General features: G+C 45.3%; 2 protein-coding genes across 9 annotated transcripts in view; both read left to right on the forward strand.

Moving 5' to 3' along the window:
* The first annotated feature begins 347 nt into the window (after window positions 1-347).
* ADPRH (ADP-ribosylarginine hydrolase) lies at window positions 348-8,192 on the forward strand. Of its 5 annotated transcripts, none has more exons than XM_047725752.1 (5): window positions 348-490; window positions 1,292-1,382; window positions 3,081-3,406; window positions 4,428-4,788; window positions 6,361-8,192. In XM_047725752.1, exons 3-5 carry the CDS (start codon window positions 3,094-3,096, stop codon window positions 6,773-6,775), a joined length of 1,089 nt encoding a protein of 362 aa, XP_047581708.1. In that variant the 5' UTR covers window positions 348-490; window positions 1,292-1,382; window positions 3,081-3,093; the 3' UTR covers window positions 6,776-8,192. The 5 variants fall into 5 exon arrangements, with proteins under 5 accessions (XP_047581708.1, XP_047581720.1, XP_047581715.1 ...); XM_047725764.1 differs by having other exon boundaries at window positions 1,292-1,378; XM_047725759.1 differs by having other exon boundaries at window positions 348-486; window positions 1,289-1,382.
* Window positions 8,193-18,192: 10,000 nt separating this feature from the next.
* PLA1A (phospholipase A1 member A) overlaps window positions 18,193-20,637 on the forward strand; it is a 38,287-nt gene continuing 35,842 nt past the window's right edge. Inside the window, exon 1 of one of the 4 annotated variants that reach the window (XM_047725839.1) lies at window positions 18,193-18,527. In XM_047725839.1, coding sequence (XP_047581795.1) covers window positions 18,455-18,527 — 73 coding nt within the window. In that variant the 5' untranslated portion in view covers window positions 18,193-18,454. The remainder of the gene's footprint in view (window positions 18,528-20,637) is intronic. The other 3 variants (XM_047725848.1, XM_047725854.1, XM_047725832.1) reach the window with 3 other exon arrangements.

The following is a 20,637-nucleotide window of genomic DNA, read 5'->3' on the forward strand; positions in this document are numbered from 1 at the left end:
TTTATGGGAGGGAGTTCCGACTAAGGCATTGCACTCAGGACCCTTTCCCCAGTATTTGGCCACACCCTGGCTCACGATAACCCACAAAAGCTCGACAGACCAAAGGTTCCCAGGCATCAGCAAAGGGCTACAGGGAATCATCGTCACTCAGTCCGAGTCCGGTTCTCTGAACCGCGACATTCCGAAATGCTAGAGGCTGCGCAGCGCCGTAGATAGACCAGGTATCTGGTGACACTCCTCCCGTGGCCCCCAGCGGGGCTCAAAAGGGAACGCCGCTGCGAGGACAGTATCCAACCCCCTACCCGTCCTCTTTCCCGCGAACCTGGGCCCCCGAACGCGGCTGCGCGGCTCCGCCCCTTCCCGGTGCGCTCCGCGCGCGGTGAGGTCATTCTGCGCCTCCACACAGCGGAAGCGGCCCTCCCCGCGCACCCTGAACCCCTGGCGCTCGGCCCCGCCCTCATCTCGCGCGCGCTCCAGAACTGGCGATCAGGTACTTGTACCCGCCTCTCCTCGGCCCTGCCCCCGCGTGTGCCTCTGCCTCCCCCAGAGACCCGCGCGTTCAGCCCCGCGTGCCCCGCGCGCTCGTGTCTACCGGGTGGTGACCAGGCGCCCCCCCACGCAGCCCCCTGCCCAGGCGTGTTTCCTCATCACCACCACCAAAAAAGAAAAATAAGGAGGGGGTGGTGGGGAGGAGGACTGTCGGGAAGCTTCTGCCCAGAGCTTAGTTTTGAAGTTTTGAATTTGAATATATAGTTCGGGGCCAAGAATGTGAACGGTAGAAGAGCAGTTTAAGCAATAATGGTGTTCTGAAAGCGGAAGGCTGAGAGCAGTACGTGTAAATGTTAAAAGAGAATTTCCAAGGAAAGAGATGGTCATCGTCCCCCACCCCTGCTTGCAACTCCCAAAAACACACTTTTGGGTAGAGCCAGAAGGAATGGCAGAATAGAATCTGGGGACATTGGGAGAGGGAGACAGGGGGTTAAAAGTTGGTCCTTAAAAGCCAACTAAGCTGATCTCCAAAGGTCTCAGGAGCCCAAGATGGGAGCCCCCACTCTCCTGTTTATAAACGGGGAAATCAAGGTCCAGAGTGGGTGGCTTGTCCACAGTCATACACCTGATTCTTGGCAGAGCCAGGTGTAGTAGCCCAGAACTCCTGTTCCTAGGCATTGTTTGTAAATAATAAAATATGTAAATAACGCTTTACAAATATCATTTATGAGTCAAGAAACAGCAAGGTCAGTAAGTCCTGTTTGGTAAGCTCAGCCTGTCTTCACCATTTACTCTTCTCCAGGTGCTTGCCGGCCTGCCCTCCCTGGCCCACAGAAGTGCAGTCCACCTGCAGCCAGGCGTTTAAAAGTGCCTGGTCCCTGCGAGTGAAGTAGGTGGGTAGATTTGGGGTAGATGGTGGAGGGCTTTGAACATGAATGCTGCAGGCAATAGGGCACGATGAATATTGGAAATGCACATATGGTACCTTGCTCACCAGGGATTAGATTTGTCGAGGGAATATTAGGTGAGATCCCAAGACTCTAGAAGCCAAATCATTAAGCAGAGAGACAAAATTAAAATACTGCTGTTGAAAGGAAGGTTGTGGGGAGAAAGATTCTAGTTCAATAACAGAAAAATCTTTTCCCCTAGTTGACTATGAATGAAAATGGTGCTTATTATGTGTTAAGCACTGTTGTAAGAGCTCTACAAAAATTTATTTATTTACTTCTCACAGCAAACCAATGAGGTTGTTACTATTTTGTCACCATTTTAGAGATGTAGAGGCTGAGGTGCAAAGAAGTTGCCCAAGGTAAGTAGATCTGTGCTGAGAAGGAGTGGCCTGAAATCAGAAGATTTGGGTCTCAGTGCCTCCATCACTGGGTGTGTGAATTTACCCTCTCTGAGCTTCAGTTTTCTGATCTGCAAAATGCATATTGTCGTCCTGGCCTACTACTGAGATACAAAGAGCAGGTACTTTACAAACTGCATTGCATCGCCAATGGAACGCACTACTATTTAATAAAGGAGGTATATACTTCCCAGGCCAAATCCCAGTGAAAAAGAGAAAATGACAACCTTGGTTTGACTTGTAGAATTTAAGAGCCTTGCCACTCACAGAGAGGCAAAGATGGAGTCATAATTAAAATCGTTGGCTGTGGAACCCTGTGACCCAGCAATTGCACGACTGGGTATTTACCCCAAAGATACCCAAAGATGTAGTGAAATGAAGGGCCATGTGCACCCCAGTGTTCATAGCAGCAATGTCCACAATAGCCAAACTCTGGAAAGAGCCCAGATGCCCTTCAACAGATGAATAGATAAAGAAGATATGGTCCATATATACAATGGAATATTACTCAGCCATCAGAAAGAATGAATACCCAACTTTTGCATCAACATGGATGGGACTGGAGGAGATTATGCTGAGTGAAGGAAGTCAAGCAGAGAGAGTCAATTATCATGTGGTTTCACTTATTTGTGAACATAAGGAATAGCATGGAGGACATTAGGAAAAGGAAGGGAAAACAAAGCAGGAATCGGAGGGGAAGATGAACCATGAGAGACTATGGACTCCGAGAAGAAAACTGAAGGTTTTAGAGGGGAGGGCAGTGGGGGGTTGTGTTAGCCCAGTGATGGGTATTAAAGAGCGTATGTATTGCATGGAGCACTGAGTTTTATATGCAAACGGTGAATCATGGAACACTACATCAAAAACTAACAATGTACTATATGATGACTAACGTAACATAATAAAAAATTTAAAAAAGTTTTTTTTTTAATTTTTAAAAAATTAAATCGTTGGCTGTGAAGTCAGATGGACCTAAGCTGTAATCCCAGCCCTGCCACTTACCACCTCCGTGACCTAAGACAAGGCACATAACGTTTCTCATACTGCATTCTCTTGGTGATCCTCAATGTACTCACCTCTAAAATGGGTCTAATACATTGCTTATAGAGCATTTGTTAGAATTGAATGAGATGCACTTAATACAATGCCTACAGGTAGCGAGTGCTCAATAACATGTAGATAGGGCCATTATTTTTTTGATTCTTCTTTTCCTCATCTTCTGTGTATCTTAATATTCCCACAGGGACAGCCTCACCATGTGTGAGGGACTGATGGAGAGGTATGTGGCTGCCATGTTGCTGAGTGCAGCTGGAGATGCCTTGGGGTACTTCAACGGGAAGTGGGAGTTTCTCCGTGATGGGGAAAAGATTCACCAGCAGCTGGCCCAGCTTGGTGGTTTGGATGCCATAGATGTGGAGAGGTGGAGAGTTAGCGATGACACGGTGATGCACCTGGCCACTGCAGAGGCTCTTGTGGAAGCCGGCAAGGTCTTGGATTTGGCTCACCTGTATTCCCTACTTGCTAAGCATTACCAAGACTGCATGGAAGACATGGATGGCCGCGCACCAGGTAGGTGCAGCCAGTGGAGGTCACAGGCAGGTGGAGGAGAATACAGCAGGCCCAAGGCACTCATTAAAAATGTTAACTGGGGGCGCCTGGGTGGCTCAGTGGGTTAAGCCGCTGCCTTCGGCTCAGGTCATGATCTCAGGGTCCTGGGATCGAGTCCCACATCGGGCTCTCTGCTCAGCAAGAAGCCTGCTTCCCTCTCTCTCTCTCTCTCTGCCTTCCTCTCCGTCTACTTGTGATCTCTCTCTGTCAAATAAATAAATAAAATCTTTAAAAAAAATAAATAAATAAAAAAAAATGTTAACTGAGATTTCAATATCAAGGAGACGGTTGTTTTTTTGTAGTTGTGATAAAAATAGAAACAACCTAAATGTTCTCTGATTTACTTAATTATGGTGATGAATTCACAGCTATTTAAAATTATGCAAATAAATATTGACTGATAAAAAAAGATACATATTAAATAAAAAAATGAGGCTTACAAAATACATAGGGCACCCAAAGGCACATAGTTGCTCTGAACCCGTTGCTCCTTTTCCCAGCCTGGTATTCCATCTATCAGCCTCTTTCTGGCATTCAGGATCTCCCGTGGTCAGGTTTTCCTTGGGTTCTCTAAGGGCTTGGGTTCGGAGTCTGATGGTTTCGATGGAGTCACTAGCTAGCTGGTGAAGTGATTTTTGAGCAAGGTTCTTAAGCTCTGAGCCTGAGCTTAGTCATTTAAGAAAAGTCTTGTATGTTAAGCCTACCTTTTTGAGTTACTGTGATGTCTCAGTAATAACTGATAGAGATTCCAAGACTATGAATCTGGTTCTTATGTCATCAGTCTTCTCATGCTAGTGAGAGTTAGGAGGTTAGGAAGTTAGGAAAAGTGTTGGCTTGGGGTTTGGAGTCAGGAGTCATTCATCATATTTGGGGGGCTTTACCTTTCCATCAGAGAAACTTAGGGACCGAACTTGGTTCTTTCCTCCTATAGAGGCCTTTGCTTCTGTTACACTGAGCCTTTGCTCTCCCTGACTCTTGCCAGGAGGTGCTTCAGTGCAGAATGCCTTGCTGCTGAAGCCGGATGAGGCCAATGGCTGGAGGATTCCCTTTAACAGCCATGAGGGTGGCTGCGGGGCGGCTATGCGTGCCATGTGCATCGGCCTCCGGTTCCCTCACCGCAGCCAGCTGGACACGCTGATCCAGGTGAGCATCGAGAGCGGCAGGATGACCCACCACCACCCTACAGGCTACCTGGGAGCCCTTGTTTCTGCTCTTTTTACAGCCTATGCTGTGAATGGCAAGCCTCCCAGGCAATGGGGAAAAGAACTGATGGAGGTGCTACCAGAAGCTAAAAAGTACATTATCCAATCAGGCTACTTTTTGGAGAAGAACCTTCAACACTGGTAAGTTGGTAGGTGCATGCTCCTGCTGGGAAATGAATCCGGGGGGCACCTGGGTGGCTCATTTGGTTAAGTGTCTGTCTGCCTTTGGTTCAGGTTGTGGTCTCAGGGTCCTGGGACTGAGCCCCACATAGGGCTCCTTGCTCAGTGGGGAGCCTGCTTCTCCCTCTCCTTCTGCCCCTACCCCCATGCTCTCTTTCTCATGTGCTCTATCTAAAACAAATAAAATCTTAAAAAAAAAAAAGACTGAATCTGAGTGTACACATGCATGCACATGGGCACTTAGAATTCATAGATCAAAGCAACCATCCTGGTTTTCACCATCCCTTTTTGTTACTGCTGCATCCAGCACTGCCCCTCCCCCTGCCACCTGCTGAAGGGTTTCAAGTTCAGTGGCAGAAATAGTTGCCACCATGTAGCCAGTGAAGACCTCAATGAGTAGTACACCTGCAGGGCTTCCCTGTTGTGTAGGGATCCTGTTGTGTGTTCCAGCCTTCTATCGGTTTTGTGGTTATCCTATACTGCTAAGTTCATGCTACTGTGAACTTTGCTGCTTATTTCCTAGAACCCATTTCTTCAAGGTTGTCATGACACACAGTGTTTTGAAATCCTTGGTTACAATGCCCAAGAGATAGGTTTTTTCACTAGCTAGTTATAAGTGGTAAAGCCACAGTTTCCCTTTTTGGTGAGTTGACGTCACATCACCTTTCTTGGAATAAAGAGGTCCAGAAGCTTTCTACTGAAATCACCTGTGGTCGTGATGTTCCAAAGTTCTGTCTTGAAAAAAAACGATATAAGTATATAAGGAGATGATGTGTTAATTAGGCCGACTAGAGTAACCTTTTTACTATGTATCTATTATATCATCTTTTAAAATAATTTTAATTTTAAAATAATTTTAATAATTTTTAAAAAATAATAAAGGAAGGGGTGTCTGGGGGCTCAGCTGTTTGGGCTTCCCAACTGTTGGTCTCCGTTTCAGTCTTGATTTCAGGGTTGTGAATTCAGGACCCACACACTGGGCTCCACAGTGGGCATGGAGTCTATTTTTAAAAAAAAGCGGTGCCTGGGTGGCTCAGTGGGTTAAAGCCTCTGCCTTCAGCTCAGGTCGTGATCCCAGAATCCTGGGATCGAGCCCCACATCGGCTCTCTGCTCAGCAAGGAGTCTGCTTCCCTCTCTCTTTCTCTCTGCTTGCCTCTGCCTACTTGTGATCTCTGTCTGTCAAATAAATAAATAAAATCTTAAAAAAAAAAAAAGAAGAAAGAAAAAAAAGCAGTAAGTTTCATCTTTGGAAGGTGATATTTGATACTATTCTCAATTCAGGAAAAATAGACCTTCATTTCTCACCTTTAACTTCTTGTTTTATTTAGCAGCAGGTATTGGTGCCTTCTTTATATTAATCCTTGGCAAAAATTTATTGAACAAATGGCACTTAGAGATTTTGAGTTTTTAATACAATTTCGATATTAGCACAAGAAGTTGAAGTCATCTTGGAATTCTCCCTGTTCCCACATCTATTTGGTACCTCTCAAATTTATTGTTTCAATTGACTATAGAATGTTTCCTTCCTACAGGTCCTACTTTCAAGACCAATGGGAAAAATACCTAAAACTTAGAGGGATTTTGGATGGCAAGTCAGCCCCTATCTTCCCCAAGCCCTTTGATGTCAAGGAGAGGGATCAGTTCTATACCTCCGTAAGCTACTCTGGCTGGGGTGGCAGCAGTGGCCACGACGCCCCCATGATTGCCTACGATGCCATCTTGGCTGCGGGAGACTCCTGGAAGGAGCTTGCCCACCGAGCCTTTTTCCACGGGGGAGACAGCGATTCTACTGCTACTATTGCTGGCTGCTGGTGGGGAGTTATGTATGGTCTGAAAGGAGTGAGCCCCTCCAACTATGAGAAACTGGAATACAGAAACCGGCTGGAGAAGACAGCCAGGGTTTTGTATGCTCTGGGCTCAAAGGAGGACACTGTTATTGCCCTTTAGTGAGATGTGATGTCATCTCTTGTTTTTTCCCTCTTGTGTGGTCCAGTTTCTTTTCACTTTTTCCCAGGTCAAGAGTTTTAACCTTATACTCCAGGAGTTTTGAGATGACATGTCCCTTAAGCACCTGAAGCTCATTTTTCCAAACTCACCCTATCCCCCCAAATCTGTCCCTCTTTCCATCCTAAAGAATCCTTATCTCCATTGACAGAGTCAGTGTCTCCCCAAGGTAGAAGTCTTCAAGCCTCACACTTGAGTCTTCATGTTCATCATCTAAACTTTGACTAAGTTTTTTCTGTTTGTTTCAGGTTGAGTTCCCCAAAGGTGGACTCTCAGACAAGGATTTAAATACAAGTCATTTAGTGGGGAGGTGACTCCAGGAAGTGATGAGAATGGGGAATTGAGACAAGGAGGGCAGGGAGGCCAGTACGATGTACATTACTGAGCACATTACCACTGAGGGCATTGGGAGTTAGTCCATCTGGGTTCTTGGGGTAAGCCATGGCTCAGAGGAGTTCCAACTGAGGAGCAAGCAAACTAAGGTGTTTATCCATCTGACAGTGGTTGAGGACCTCTCCTAGGGATGCTCACTCCCTGGCACTTCTCATCCGGCCTCTTGTGCAAGCCACACCCAGCTGTCTTTAGGCAAAGACTCAGCTGCTTGCAGCAGCATACAGTGCATTGGAGCAGTGAGGGTGATAATGTGGGGTTCCAACAGCATCTCTGCCAGGTAGTTCTACCTCAGTATCCTTCATATCTACTACCTCTTTTACCTTTCTGCACCATCCATCTCTCAGCTGGATTTCACAGCCCAGGCTACTCAGGTATGGGAGGTGCCACTCCTAGGCGTGCTCTGTACGTCACTGGCCGTGACACTTCACGTGTTGCCGGTTTCGTTGTCCATCTGCTTGTCTTTATTCTCCAGACACAACCTAGCACAGTGTCTGTGAACATGGGAGGTACTAAATTCGTATATATGAAGTGAATGTTGTTAATTAACCTGCCTGGTGCCTTAACTCCATTCTTGACTCCCTCCTTGCCCTCCAGAGTTCTCTTTACAAATAACAGATCAGTCATGCTGAACTTCTACTCACAGTCCAGTGAATGTGCACCCCCTTTCCTCATTTCTTGATGCTCTTCCCTCTCCTTTTTCACCTGGTAGATTCTTACTCATCCCTCAAGCCCCAGCTCAGGTAGAAGCTTCTAGGTGAAACCTGGTCTGATTGTTCAGGGACTGGGCCACTTTCTTCTCTTATGCCCACAGCCCTCTGTCTCCAGCCCTGTCACCACACTGATCCTGTTGTGTGGTCGTTGGGTGTCTTCTGAGGACAATCTCAGATTCCTTGTGAGGAATTGTTCTCTTTGTGGCCTCCCTGCCTGGCCCACGAGATACATTCAGTAAACATTACTTTGGAAGTTCGTCCAATTGTGTGGATGTGAATGCTTTCAACATGCAGTTCCACATCTGTTTCAGACACCTGCTACTTCACGGTTGCTGGGAGTGTCGTGTGATGCGCTGGGAGAAATGGCGAGTCTGATTCTTTTTTTTTTTTAAGATTTTATTTATGTATTTGACAGACAGAGATCACAAGTAGGCAGAGAGGCAGGCAGAGAGAGAGAGAGAGAGGAGGAAGCAGGCTCCCTGCAGAGCAGAGAGCCCAATGTGGGGCTCGATCCCAGGACACTGGGATCACGACCTGAGCCAAGGCAGAGGCTTTAACCCACTGAGCCACCCAGGTGCCCCAGTCTGATTCTTTAATCAAGCCTGTGTACTGACTTGTGTGAGACAAAGCTCTTGGCTCCATATTTGCAGCAGGACTCCAGCAGAGGCATGGGATTTATAAGTCTTATATACATATAGGGAGAAGGGAATTCCAAAGTTAATTTTCTGGCTCAAAAAACTCTCATATGTGTTTAAATATTTCAGAAAACAAGCATGTTTTAAATATTATGAGTATAAAAACAGATTGTTCAGTAAGAAAACCAACTGGAATTGTTGACTTTCAAGGGTGCTCATCTACAGGTCACAGAGCAATGTACTAACTTCTTAAATTCCCACATCTTAAAAGACTCCTTTGTATAAATATTCTGACGTCAGTTTGAGAATCATAGAAAATACACGGTATGTACATTTTTACACAGGGTTCCTGAGCAGATTAGGTTGGAGACCCTCACGACTGCTTTTCATTTCCCACTTGATAAGATCTCACTTTATAGCACAGAACAGTGGGTGCTTTTCTGCAGATGTAAGAAAAGAGGAAACATTTCTCCTTTGTCTCAGGTTTCTTTTTCTCAGTAGTTGGGAGCCTGCACTTTGAAGGTGGAACACTAGAATTCTCTCAGCACTAACCAAAAAGCAGACCTGGGATGCTTAAATCCTACAGTATAGAAAAGAGCAGGGGAGAATTTTAACAAGTGAAATCTGAGGCATGACCTGTTTTACTTCTGTACCCGGTTTGGTAAATTGTCTGAATTTAGTGAGTAAAACATGAAATGATTTTATTTTTCCTCCATTACTGCCTTCAGTATACCGTGTTGAAGCTGCTTTTCCTGTCCCTTTGCAGATCACATAGTTTTTGGTCTTTTGATGGGGGGTGGGGAGCATATTAAAAACTCAACCCAGTTGATCCCAGTACAGTATTTTTTTAAAATTTCAGCTTTATTGAAGCATAATTGACATAAGATTATAAGGTATTTGAAGTACATTGTGGTGATTTGATGTACATATACATTGTGACTAGACTCCCCCCATCTAGTTAATGACCATATTCATCACTGCACACATTTATCTTTGTGGGGGGTGAGAACATTTAAGTTCTACTCTCAGCAAATTTCAATTCTACAGTATAGTGTTATCAACTGTTGTCACCCTGTTATACCTCAGATCCTCAGACCTCATTCATCTTCATCTTTTACCAATCTCTCCCTGTTCCCCCACCTCCCAGCCCCTGACAACCACTTTCCTACTTTGTTTCCTTGAGTTTGACCTTTTTTTTTTTTTTTTTTTTTTTTTGAGATTCCACATGTAAGTGAGATACCATGCAGTATTTGTCTTTTTTTCTGTCTGGCTGTTTCACTTAGCATAATGCCTTAAAGTCCATCCCTGTTGTCGCAAATGGCTGGATTTCCTTCTTTCGCAGGGCTGGATGATACTCCATTGTATGTATGTATGTATTATGTATATGTCACACTTTATCCATTCATCTGTTGACACTTAGGTTGTTTCCTTTCTTGGCTATTGTGGATAGTGCTGCAGTGAACACAGAAGTGGAGACTCTTTGAGACCCTGTTTTCATTTCCTTTGGATTTTTTTTTTTTTTAAGATTTCATTTATTTGAGAGAACATGCACAAGTGGGGCAAGGGGTAGAGGGACAAGCAGACTCCCCACTGAGCAGGGAGACTGGCACGGAGCTCCATCCCAGCACCCTCACACCATGACCTGAGCAGAAGGCAGATGCCTAATTGACTGAGCCACCCAGGTGCCTCTGATTTCCTTTGGATTTATACCCAGAAGTGGAATGGAATCCCAGTCCAGTTTTATCAGTTCTACAACTTTGGGGTCATGCCCTCCTCCCTCCACCCCACTGTCGGTCCTGGGCCCAAAGAACTTAGAGGAGAAATGGGGACATTCCTCCCCTCCCTCTTCTAGGCTCCTCGCTCCTCTCAAGTGTTGTCCTGAGATCTTTCTCACTAGTGGAGCACTGGTAAGAAAGGCTCAAGGCTGCTGTCTTCTGGGGAGTCCACTCAGCCCAGGGGAAACTTGTCCTTCCTGCTCACATCCAGCAGTGGGAGTGCAGGCTTCCCACCTGCTGCTGTCTCACATTTCCACCCATCCCTCTCAGAGAGGTGCTGGTGTAACCTTGATGTGGTCACCTTCAGTCTCAGTGGGTAGGCCCTCCCTCACAAGCTTGTTGTGGAGGATCAGAAAGAGTACCACCTCTCCTTCCCTTTTAAGAAGGTAAGGGGGAACCCCCGCCAAATGCTGACACTCTTTTTTTCATTCGAATCACTATAGTTTTCAGCTGGGGGAGGTGGGTGCTACCGGCAAATGCTGACACTCTTTTTTTCATTTGAATCACTATAGTTTTCAGCACAACTTCAAAAAGAGTTCAGATTTTCAGCCTCCTTTTTTTTCTCAAACCTCAAAATCTCTTCAGACTACTCTCAACTGGCAACCTTGCTTGCTATCTCTCTGAGAAAAAAGGAGCAAACAGAAGAGAACAATTGCACACTCCCCTCACTACCTCTGCCCATCCACCTACATTGACTCATAGTCTCCACCTTTGCTCCTGACTATGAGTGCTAGTGTGCGTGTGTGTGTGTGTGTGTGTGTGTGTGTGTGTAGAAGGAGGAAGGATGAGAATGAACAGATGAAAGAGCTAATAAACTTAATTATATGCATGTGTGTTTTGTTTTTTTTTTTTAAAGATTTTATCTATTTGTCAGAGAGAGGGAGAGAGCCCAAGCAGGGGGAGCAGCAGGAAGAGGGAGAAACAAACTTCCCCCTGAGCAAGGAGTTCCATGGGGCTTAATCCCAGGATCCCAGAACACTAGTATCATGACCTGAGCTGAAGGCAGACGCTTAACCAACTGAGCCACCCAGGTATCTTTATATGCATGTTAAAGTAAATTAAAAAACAATCTGATGCACAAAAGAATTTATCATGCTTATTAAGTTAATACATGTGTACTAAAACAGAATAGATCATATGAATGTTACAGGATTAATGCTATGTTTTCAACCCGCTATATGACCGTGCTTCATTTGCTTTCTTTGTTATCGAAGATTGCTAGATGTTATCTTGAAGCCTTGGCAATATTTTTTTAAGATGTGAAAAATTAGCACTGGGCTCATCCCCCCTTCTCCAAGCTTCTTCAGCCACCATATTCTCCATTTACTCCTCTCTACCTCTCCAGACTAAACATACATCTTTTTTAGACAGCCACAGAGCTACTGAGAGAGTGGGGGAAGGGATGGAAATCCTGATGATTTCATATCCAGCCAGCCTACTGAATCAGCTCCTCAAGGAATGGCTGCTGAGGTCTGGTTAGGAATCTAGGGATCATCCATATAGGGCATAGTGGGGAGACTTGCCATCAGTTTTCATCCTTAGGGTTTGGGGATTGAGAGAAGTGACACCTGGGTGTAGGGTAGACTCTTTCCATTTGGAGAAGGAAAAAGAGGAGAAGAAAGAGCTACCCTGTTTCAGGTAGTTCACCACAACCCATTAACAGGTGAAGAAATTGGGCTCTGAGAAGCCGCCATCTGTCCAAGGTCACACATCTAGGTGAGAAGGAGCTGGGGTTTTCAGTCTCTTTCAGTGTCTTCAGTCCTGTCAAACTACAAGTGTTAGCTTGTAAATGTTTCCTTAGGCAAGGCCAAAATGAAACCCCAAGAGTTATATGGTGATGGCAGAAGCCTGTGCCCTCTGTTCACCTTCCCACAACCATGAGGTGAAGGCAGGACTTCAAATGTGGATGTGGGTGCAGGAGTAGGGAGGGGCAGAATGGAGTCCAGGTCAGACGGTGAAATGGACAGGATCTTCACTCTCCTCTCAACATCACTTCCCTCCTCAGAGAGCCTCCTCTTCTCACACCAAAGACACCCCACCCGATGCCTGGGCCACGATTAGGACTTCCTCCACACTGTGCTTGGTTACACCAGTTCCATGTAAGGTTCCCACTTCACCTTTAGTTTTTCTGTATCATCATCTGTACAGGCAGAGTGGTCTTGGGCAAGTGTCTGCTCTCGGGGTCTCTAGGCTTGGTGCCCATGGACTTTCAAATCTAACATCCAAAGAACATGAGTCAAAAATGAGATTGTCTGAAGATTGGGACAGTGTCCAATAAAGAACCCTATGGTTTCTCCTGAGCTACAGAGCTGTGGATAGAGGTTTGTGCTTTGAATAGAGGGCCATGCTTCAAACCAGTGTTCCCCATCATTTTGGATGGTATATGGGCAACCATCTCCCATTGCTAATGCCAGCAGGCAGAGGTCACACAGTCTGCTTGTCAGACCACTTCAGGGGCTAGTCCTGTCTTCTCTTTAATGCAAATTGTCCAGCTAAAGTCCATTTGTGAAACCTTATTTAAATGAAAACCTGAAAAACATGTAAGCACAGGTGGTAGGGGGACATGGCAAGAATAGAGGAGGTGACACTGAACGAGTGAAATTGGGAAACATGACTTTCAGCAAACAGATGAATCTCCAGCAGGATGATGTCTACTGGAGACAGCTCTAGTGATAGTGACATTTTGGGATTAGATGTGCTTTCAGTTGTCCCTGACTTTACATCAGCCCTGAATCCAGGAAACTGGGAGGAAGGCACCGTCCAAGGGCATGCATGTTTTCCCTCTTGCAGGAACACGGTAAGTAAACCTAAGAAAAAGCACAATCTGTGCTGTTTTGCAGAAAGACCTGGCTCTGATCCTGGGCATGATAGTTACCCCTCCGGGCCTGAGGTTGTTGAGGGCTAATGTACTTCAGAGTCAATAATGGCTACCTTGAAGGCTGTGGTGAGGATGAGACTAGATGTGAGATAATAGAAAATATGTATCTTGGTCTCTGCCCTTGGTTCCTGTCCCAAAGCTCCCGAAACCCCGGTAATTTCCTACATTATAAGATTGCTAGGAGCATCTTTAGTTCTAATAGTTGGTCTTTGGCCTCAGTTCCTGACACAGGGCTCCTGAAACGCTTGTAATTTCTTGGGTGATAAGAGTGTGATATGTTCTGATGAGATCACTCTGAGTGGATTCCCGGATGGCTCCTGGATGAGGGCTGGTCACCAGAAAGACCAAGCCATGATTGGAAGCTTGGATTTTCAGCCCTGCCCCCCACTCTCTTGAAAGAAGAAGGGCTAAAAATTGAGTTAATGATTGATCATGCCTATGTGAAGAAGCTTCCATAAAATCCCAAAAGAATGGGCTTGGAGAGTTTCTGAGTTGGTGAACCCATGGAGGGTTAAACACACTTTAAAAAAGAATAGAGAGCCCAGAAATAGACCCTCAACTCTATGGTCAACTAATCTTCGACAAAGCAGGAAAGAATGTCCAATGGAAAAAAGACAGCCTCTTCAATAAATGGTGTTGGGAAAATTGGACAGCCACATGCAGAAAAATGAAATTGGACCATTTCCTTACACCACACACAAAAATAGACTCAAAGTGGATGAAGGACCTCAGTGTGAGAAAGGAATCCATCAAAATCCTTGAGGAGAACACAGGCAGCCACCTCTTCGACCTCAGCCGCAGCAACATCTTCCTAGGAACATTGCCAAAGGCAAGGGAAGCAAGGGCAAAAATGAACTTTTGGGATTTTATCAAGATCAAAAGCTTTTGCACAGCAAAGGAAACAGTTAACAAAACCAAAAGACAACTGACAGAACGGGAGAAGATATTTGCAAACGACATATCAGATAAAGGACTAGTGTCCAAAAATCTATAAAGAACTTAGCAAACTCAACACCCAAAGAACAAATAATCCAATCAAGAAATGGGCAGAAGACATGAACAGACATTTCTGCAAAGAAGACATCCAGATGACCAACAGACACATGAAAAAATGCTCCACATCACTTGGCATCAGGGAAATACAAATCAAAACCACAATGAGATACCACCTCACACCCGTCAGAATGGCTAAAATGAACAAGTCAGGAAATGACAGATGCTGGCGAGGATGCAGAGAAAGGGGAACCCTCCTACACTGTTGGTGGGAATGCAAGCTGGTGCAGCCACTCTGGAAAACAGCATGGGGGTTCCTCAAAATGTTGAAAATAGAACTACCCTATGACCCAGCAATTGCACTGCTGGGTATTTACCCTAAAGATACAAACGTAGTGATCCGAAGAGGCACATGCACCCAAATATTTATAGCAGCAATGTTTACAATAGCCAAACTATGGAAAGAACCTAGATGTCCATCAACAGATGAATGGATAAAGAAGAGGTGGTATATATATATATACACAATGGAATACTATGCAGCCATCAAAAGAAATGAAATCTTGCCATTTGCAATGACGTGGATGGAACTAGAGGGTATCATGCTTAGTGAAATAAATCAATCGGAGAAAGACAACTATCATATGATCTCCCTGATATGAGGAAGTGGAGATGCAACGTGGGGGGTTAAGGGGGTAGGAGAAGAATAAATGAAACAAGATGGGATTGGGTGGGAGACAAACCATAAGTGACTCTTAATCTCACAAAACAAGCTGAGGGTCACTGGGGGGAGGGGGTTTGGGAGAGGGGGGGTGGGTTATGGACATTGGGGAGGTTATGTGCTATGGTGAGTGCTATGAAGTGTGTAAACCTGGCGATTCACAGACCTGTACCCCTGGGGATAAAAATATATGTTCATAAAAAATAAAAAATTAAAAAAGAAAAAAAAATTAACATGACCTTGCTTTGTAGTCCTAGCTGGTGAGGCCTAGAATTATTTCTTAGAATTAGTTCATATTGGTTATTACACTAGTTTACGTGCCCACGCCCCCATCCCCATGGTGATTCCAAGACACACATGCACACACATACACACACACAAATAAACAAAGCCATATTCACTTATGGAGCTGTCAGCTAGCGGTCCTGACAGCAGGCGAGGGAGGTGGGAAGAGCTGGGAACAGGCAGACAGGGAGGGCTGAAGGGAATCCAGTGGACTCCAGGGTGGTAGCCTAGAGGCCTCCCCTTCTTCCCTCCAGATTTTCCTCTTTCTTTTTCTTCTCTCTCTCTCTTTTAAGGGATTTTATTTATTTATTTATTTAGTTATTTAGTTAGTAGTTAGTTATTTGAGAGAGAGACGGAGAGTACAGAGGGAGAAGGAGAGGGTGAAGCAGATTCCCTACTGAGTAGAGAGCCTGACGTAGGATGCAATCCCAGGGCCCCAAGATCATGACCTGAGCCACAGGCAGATGCTTAACTGACTGAGCCACAGGCGATGTCTCTCTCTCTCTCTCTTTTTTCTCCCCGCAAATAAATATTTAGTGAGTACCAATTGTGTGTCAGACACTGTTCTAAGCACTGAGCACACAATAGGGAACTCAGCAATGAGCACTGGATGCTGAACACCCGTTCTTGGTCTCTTCTTGCCTCCTCATATTCTCAAATCCTCAGCAAAGAAAGCCACATGACTGCACGTGACAATGGGAGTTCTAAGTGTTGCCTCAGAGCAGGCCCCTCGCTGCTGCCCTCTCCAGATGGGCACACTCTGCCAGAAGTACCATGCCTTCCCTTGGCGAATCCTGAGCACCAGCTGTGTTGCAGGCACTGCGCTAGGCTCTAGGGATACCTCATTGAGCAAATGAGACACGAATTTTGTTCTGAGGCTGACATTATCCTTGGGGGAGACAGACCTTATACACTGAATATAATTGGTGTTTCTCAGTGTCTCCTGACCTCATCTTCTAAAACCTGCCACCTCACTTTCCAGGAGGCCCTCCACCCTTTCTTGGTCTCTTCCAGCTGTGCTCCCCACAGACCCCTGCTGGGGTCTTTGAGCTTTAGAATCCTCCCTGGTAAAATGGAGATGGCTGTAATAAAAATTAACAGAAAACTCGTGGTTCTAGCATGTGTACAAGCATCTGAGGAGCATGCTGGAATCCTGAGCCCAACCCCAGAGATTCTCACTTAGAGCTCTGAGTTCCTGGATCCCCTGGATGATGCTTGGTCAGGGGGTCCCACACGGGAGCCCTCCAACCCCACCCAGAGAGCACTGTTCTAGATGATGAAGGGGAAAGGGAGGGTGCTGTCTAAACCTCAGCTGCGTTAATGCCGCCTACAAGGATAACTGGGAGAACTGGGGTAGCTGGCATGACATGTCAGCTCCACAGGTGTTGTGAGTGGCTGTGAAAATGTAGCCCTCAGTCTGCTGCCACAGGGAACCTAATGGACTGGCGGTCCCAGCTGCCCTCTTTCTGGATCTCCCCTCGTCTTTGTGCAGAGACTGACACCAGCTAGTGATGGAGCAGGATGGAGATGCTAATCTAGGTTCATTCCTATAAGACACAGGACTGTGTTAATGAGAACCTTCAGCTTGAAGATTCCCCATTTCCCTTGCCAGAACATTCCAGGAACCGTGAGGCAGTGCAAGACTTTTCCATGTCTTCCTCTTTCCTTCCCCCTCCCTTTCACAGGTGTCAGACCTGCATCACTGTCTCTAACTTTTTTGGCGCCCCTTATTCTTCACAGGTGTCATCACCAGTAAATCTCTTTCACATCTAGTCCCATCTTGACATCTCCTCCCCGGGGACCTGGACTAGCACACCCAGCGTGGTCTGTGGTACCAGAACAGCCTTTGGTTGTGCCCTATTTGTTGTTCCTTGCCTTCCTGGTGCCAGAAGGGGGATCACGTGCATGAGGAGAAGCCAGGGCTGGCCCTTCCAAAACCGTTTACCCTCAGCCTGGGCAGGCCTGGCACAGCCACACAGGCGTGGCACCAAAGCCTCTTTGGGGGCTGTTTGTGTCTGGTGCAGTGGTTCAGAGCATGGCTCCTGGGGTTAGCTTATCCCAACGCTACACGACCTTGGGCAAGGTACCTAATTTCTCTACCCTCTAAAGCTGTACTCACCTCCCCGATTGTCCGAGGTTTCTTCCTGCCCTGTTGGCAGGTTCCCTGCCTTTTAGCAGCATGCTACAATCTCAGGAGTGTTGGGCAAGTACCTTGCCTTCCCCTTGCCCCTGACCTGCCTAGACTAGCTCTCTGTGGTTTCTGCTACTCTTTTGGGCAGAGAGGCCGTGTGGCACACTGGAAACGCCCTGGTTCCAGGATCCCTCAGCCACTTCTAACAATAGGGTTTCTATAGGTCCCTTTCTTTCTCCACTGCTCGGTTTCTTTATTCACGAATTTAGGAAGGTGAATATCTCTTTTTAAAGGCCGGGCTTTACTTTCTAGCTCCAAGAGTCTACGAAAGGATAGTACTCTCAGAGGCAAACTTCATAGTCTTCTACTCTTTCTGTTAAATGTACACTAAACACAGCAGTTCAGTTCTAGGCCGTGGGGATTCAGAACGGAAAGGAGGATGCCTGGGTGGCTCCATGGGCTGGGTGTCTGCCTTCGACTTGGGTCATGGTTCTGGGGTCCTGGGGCTGACCCTGCTTCAGGCTCCCTGCTCAGTGGGGAGTCTGCTTCTCCCTCTCCCTCTGCCTCTAACCACTGCCCCCACCCCCAAGTCATGTGCTTTCTCTCTCTCTCTCTCAAGAAAACGAAAACAAAAACTGAAAGGAGAATGAAAGGAGAAGGTCTTTTCCCTCGAGTTGCTCAGCGTCTTCCTAGGGAGACAAACATGTCCCCAGATGACTCCAGTACGATGAGGGTTTTGTCACCACCTAGAGATGAAAGACTTCTGCCTTGGTTTTTACTAACATTTTACAATGGGAAGTGGGAGAGGTGCAGGAAATCATTTCCTGGTGATGTCTGGCTCAGAGAGGAAGGACAATGTGTTTCAGCGTCTCCTGCTTTAAAAAAAAAAAAAGAAAAGAAAAGTGTATTTATTTTCGTTGAGAAGAGGAAATCCACAAACTGTGGAGTTTAAACAGATAAGGAGAGTTCATTTTTCTTTTACAGGTCAAGAGGCCAGTTAATGATTAGTGAGACCCAAGTGGGTGTTTGGTGTCCAAAACTTGGAGAGGCTGGCTTGTAGGAACTCGGCTTCACCCCAGCTCTGAGACTTGCAGCTTAGCGATGCCCCCAGGCCTCAGGAAGAGACTCTTCTGCTCATGGGGGCTCCTTTTGTGGCTTAGCATTGGAAGTGCAGGTAATTCTGGGGCTCGGATAATTGGGTGGCATTTCTTTGTCAGTGGTTCTATTTCTTTAGCCACCAGTTTATGCAGTGCTAACCTTTGGAAGGTCCCCTAAAAGCCCTCCTTTGAGATGAATTTAGAAGAGGGAGGAAAAAACCCTACAATCATAATGGGACTGATGGCAACCAGGACACTCTCTTAAGTCCCCTAGTTCTTATATTCTTTTCTCTGAAAGTTGCATTAATCCTCTTCACCTGGCACAAGCCAGGATTAACTCTAAGAAAATAAGACTTTATTATTTCCAAAATATGATTTACATTCCCCCTATTAATATCCACTGTACCAAGATATATTTAATTTTTTAAATCTGAATTTTCCATTGGGCGCCTGGGTGGCTCAGTGGGTTAAGTGTCTGCTTTCGGCTCAGGTCATGATCTCAGGCTCCTGGGATTGAGCCCTGCCTAGGGCTCCCTGCTCAGCGGGGAGCCTGCTTCTCCCTCCCCAGCTCTCTCTCCCTGTCTCTGTAAATACATAAATAAATCTTTAAAAAATTTTTTTTAAAATTTTTCAGACTAATAGAAATTTTGTCGTTGAGAACAGTAGATGTCCTTGCTAATCCACTGACCCAGCTCAAATTTAGGTTTTTTGTCCTTCCTGGTAGGACTACGATAGCAAGTCCCTGCTAACCACAGAAGAAAGGATGACCTTTAGAAAAAATTCCTTCAGGTGCCACTTGCATTGTACCTTTCCCCAGGTAAACCCCCCCCCACCACCATGCCTGCTGCTTAATGTAGCAAATGTAAACACTCCCGGGGCCTGGAGGTTCTCTGGCTGGTGAAGATCCCTCTCTTCTGAGCACTGGTCCTTCTGCTGGGAAACCTTCCCCACAACCCACCTACCCTGCAGGTCCCCATTCATTCGTGTTCACCAGACATTTAATTGTCAGTCCCTGGCTTTAGAATGTATCAGTCCTTCTGCCTGGAGCTGCTCATACCTTTTTGTTGATGTTTGCTCTTCCCATCTTCCAAGAGACCTGCCGTGATTCCTCCCTCTCTTGAAATACCTCCTTGCCTCTCTCAGCACCCCTCCCTGCTCCAAAGTTCAGCGTGCATGAATGCATTCACCCCTGCCTTAACAGGGAACTTTTAAAAGGTGCTACTCAGCATCATGTGTGCTTTCTCTTGAGTACTTACTTGTGTCTGTGTATAAAATGGCCTCCTTATATGTATATCAAATTTGTGTGTTCGTGTGAAATTCTGCCATATGAACCACAGAGCTAGCTTGTTATTCTACATGGCCGTTTATACATGATACACTATATCTGAAGGGATTTCTGTCTTATGCATTATTGATAGATGTGGGAAATACTGCCCTTCAAAGAAGCTATAACAATTTATTAGTATGTAAGCATGGCCGTTTCCCCAGCCTGTCTGCCAATGCTTTGTAGTATCAAACATTTTTCATGTTGTCAACTTGATAGAAAAAATTGTTATTGCATTGTTGTCTTAATTCTTAGTGCTTATTATGATTTGTGCTTCTGGTGGCTTGTTTAAGCAATCTTACTATAAAGACAATTTCTCATATTTTCTTCTTAATCCCACATGCTAGCCCAATCGGACTAAGATCACCAGGAACAAACCCTTTAAACAGGGTGTGTTTTTTCAAACAGTGCTGTTTTATTTTGCCAAAATTTATTTTTATTTTTTATATATTTATATATATTATTTTGCATGTATGTCCGTAAAATATTTATCATTTTCTTTTCTTGTATTACCCATGTTCTGTTGATTCTAGGATTATTATAACCTCATGAAATAAGTTTTTATTCTATTAACAGCTTATATAAGATAAAGATTACTTGTACTTTAAAGCGGTGGAGTTCTTGGGTAAAACCATCTAGCTCTAGTGTATCTTAGTGCCAGAGAAGACTCTTGATTACCGGTTTAATGTTTGGATTATAGTAGTTTAATTTGGGCTTACAATTCCTTCTTGAGTCAGTTTTACTAAATTATATTTTTCTAGAAAATTATCCATTTCTTCAAAGTTTTCCAATGCATTTGGAAATTTTTATTTTTATTTTTTAAGATTTTATTTACTTATTTGACACAGAGCGAGACACAGTGA

The sequence above is a fragment of the Lutra lutra genome, chromosome 1 (genome assembly GCF_902655055.1).
Source record: "Lutra lutra chromosome 1, mLutLut1.2, whole genome shotgun sequence".
Classification (NCBI taxonomy): Eukaryota; Metazoa; Chordata; class Mammalia; order Carnivora; family Mustelidae; genus Lutra; species Lutra lutra.

Bases quoted from the DNA above. Each gene is read 5' to 3' on its own strand.
- ADPRH (XM_047725752.1), top strand. From the start codon at position 3,094: ATGTGTGAGGGACTGATGGAGAGGTATGTGGCTGCCATGTTGCTGAGT. The intron at 3,407-4,427 runs GTAGGTGCAGCC...GACTCTTGCCAG, and splicing joins CATGGATGGCCGCGCACCAG to GAGGTGCTTCAGTGCAGAAT. The intron at 4,789-6,360 runs GTAAGTTGGTAG...TCCTTCCTACAG, and splicing joins GAGAAGAACCTTCAACACTG to GTCCTACTTTCAAGACCAAT.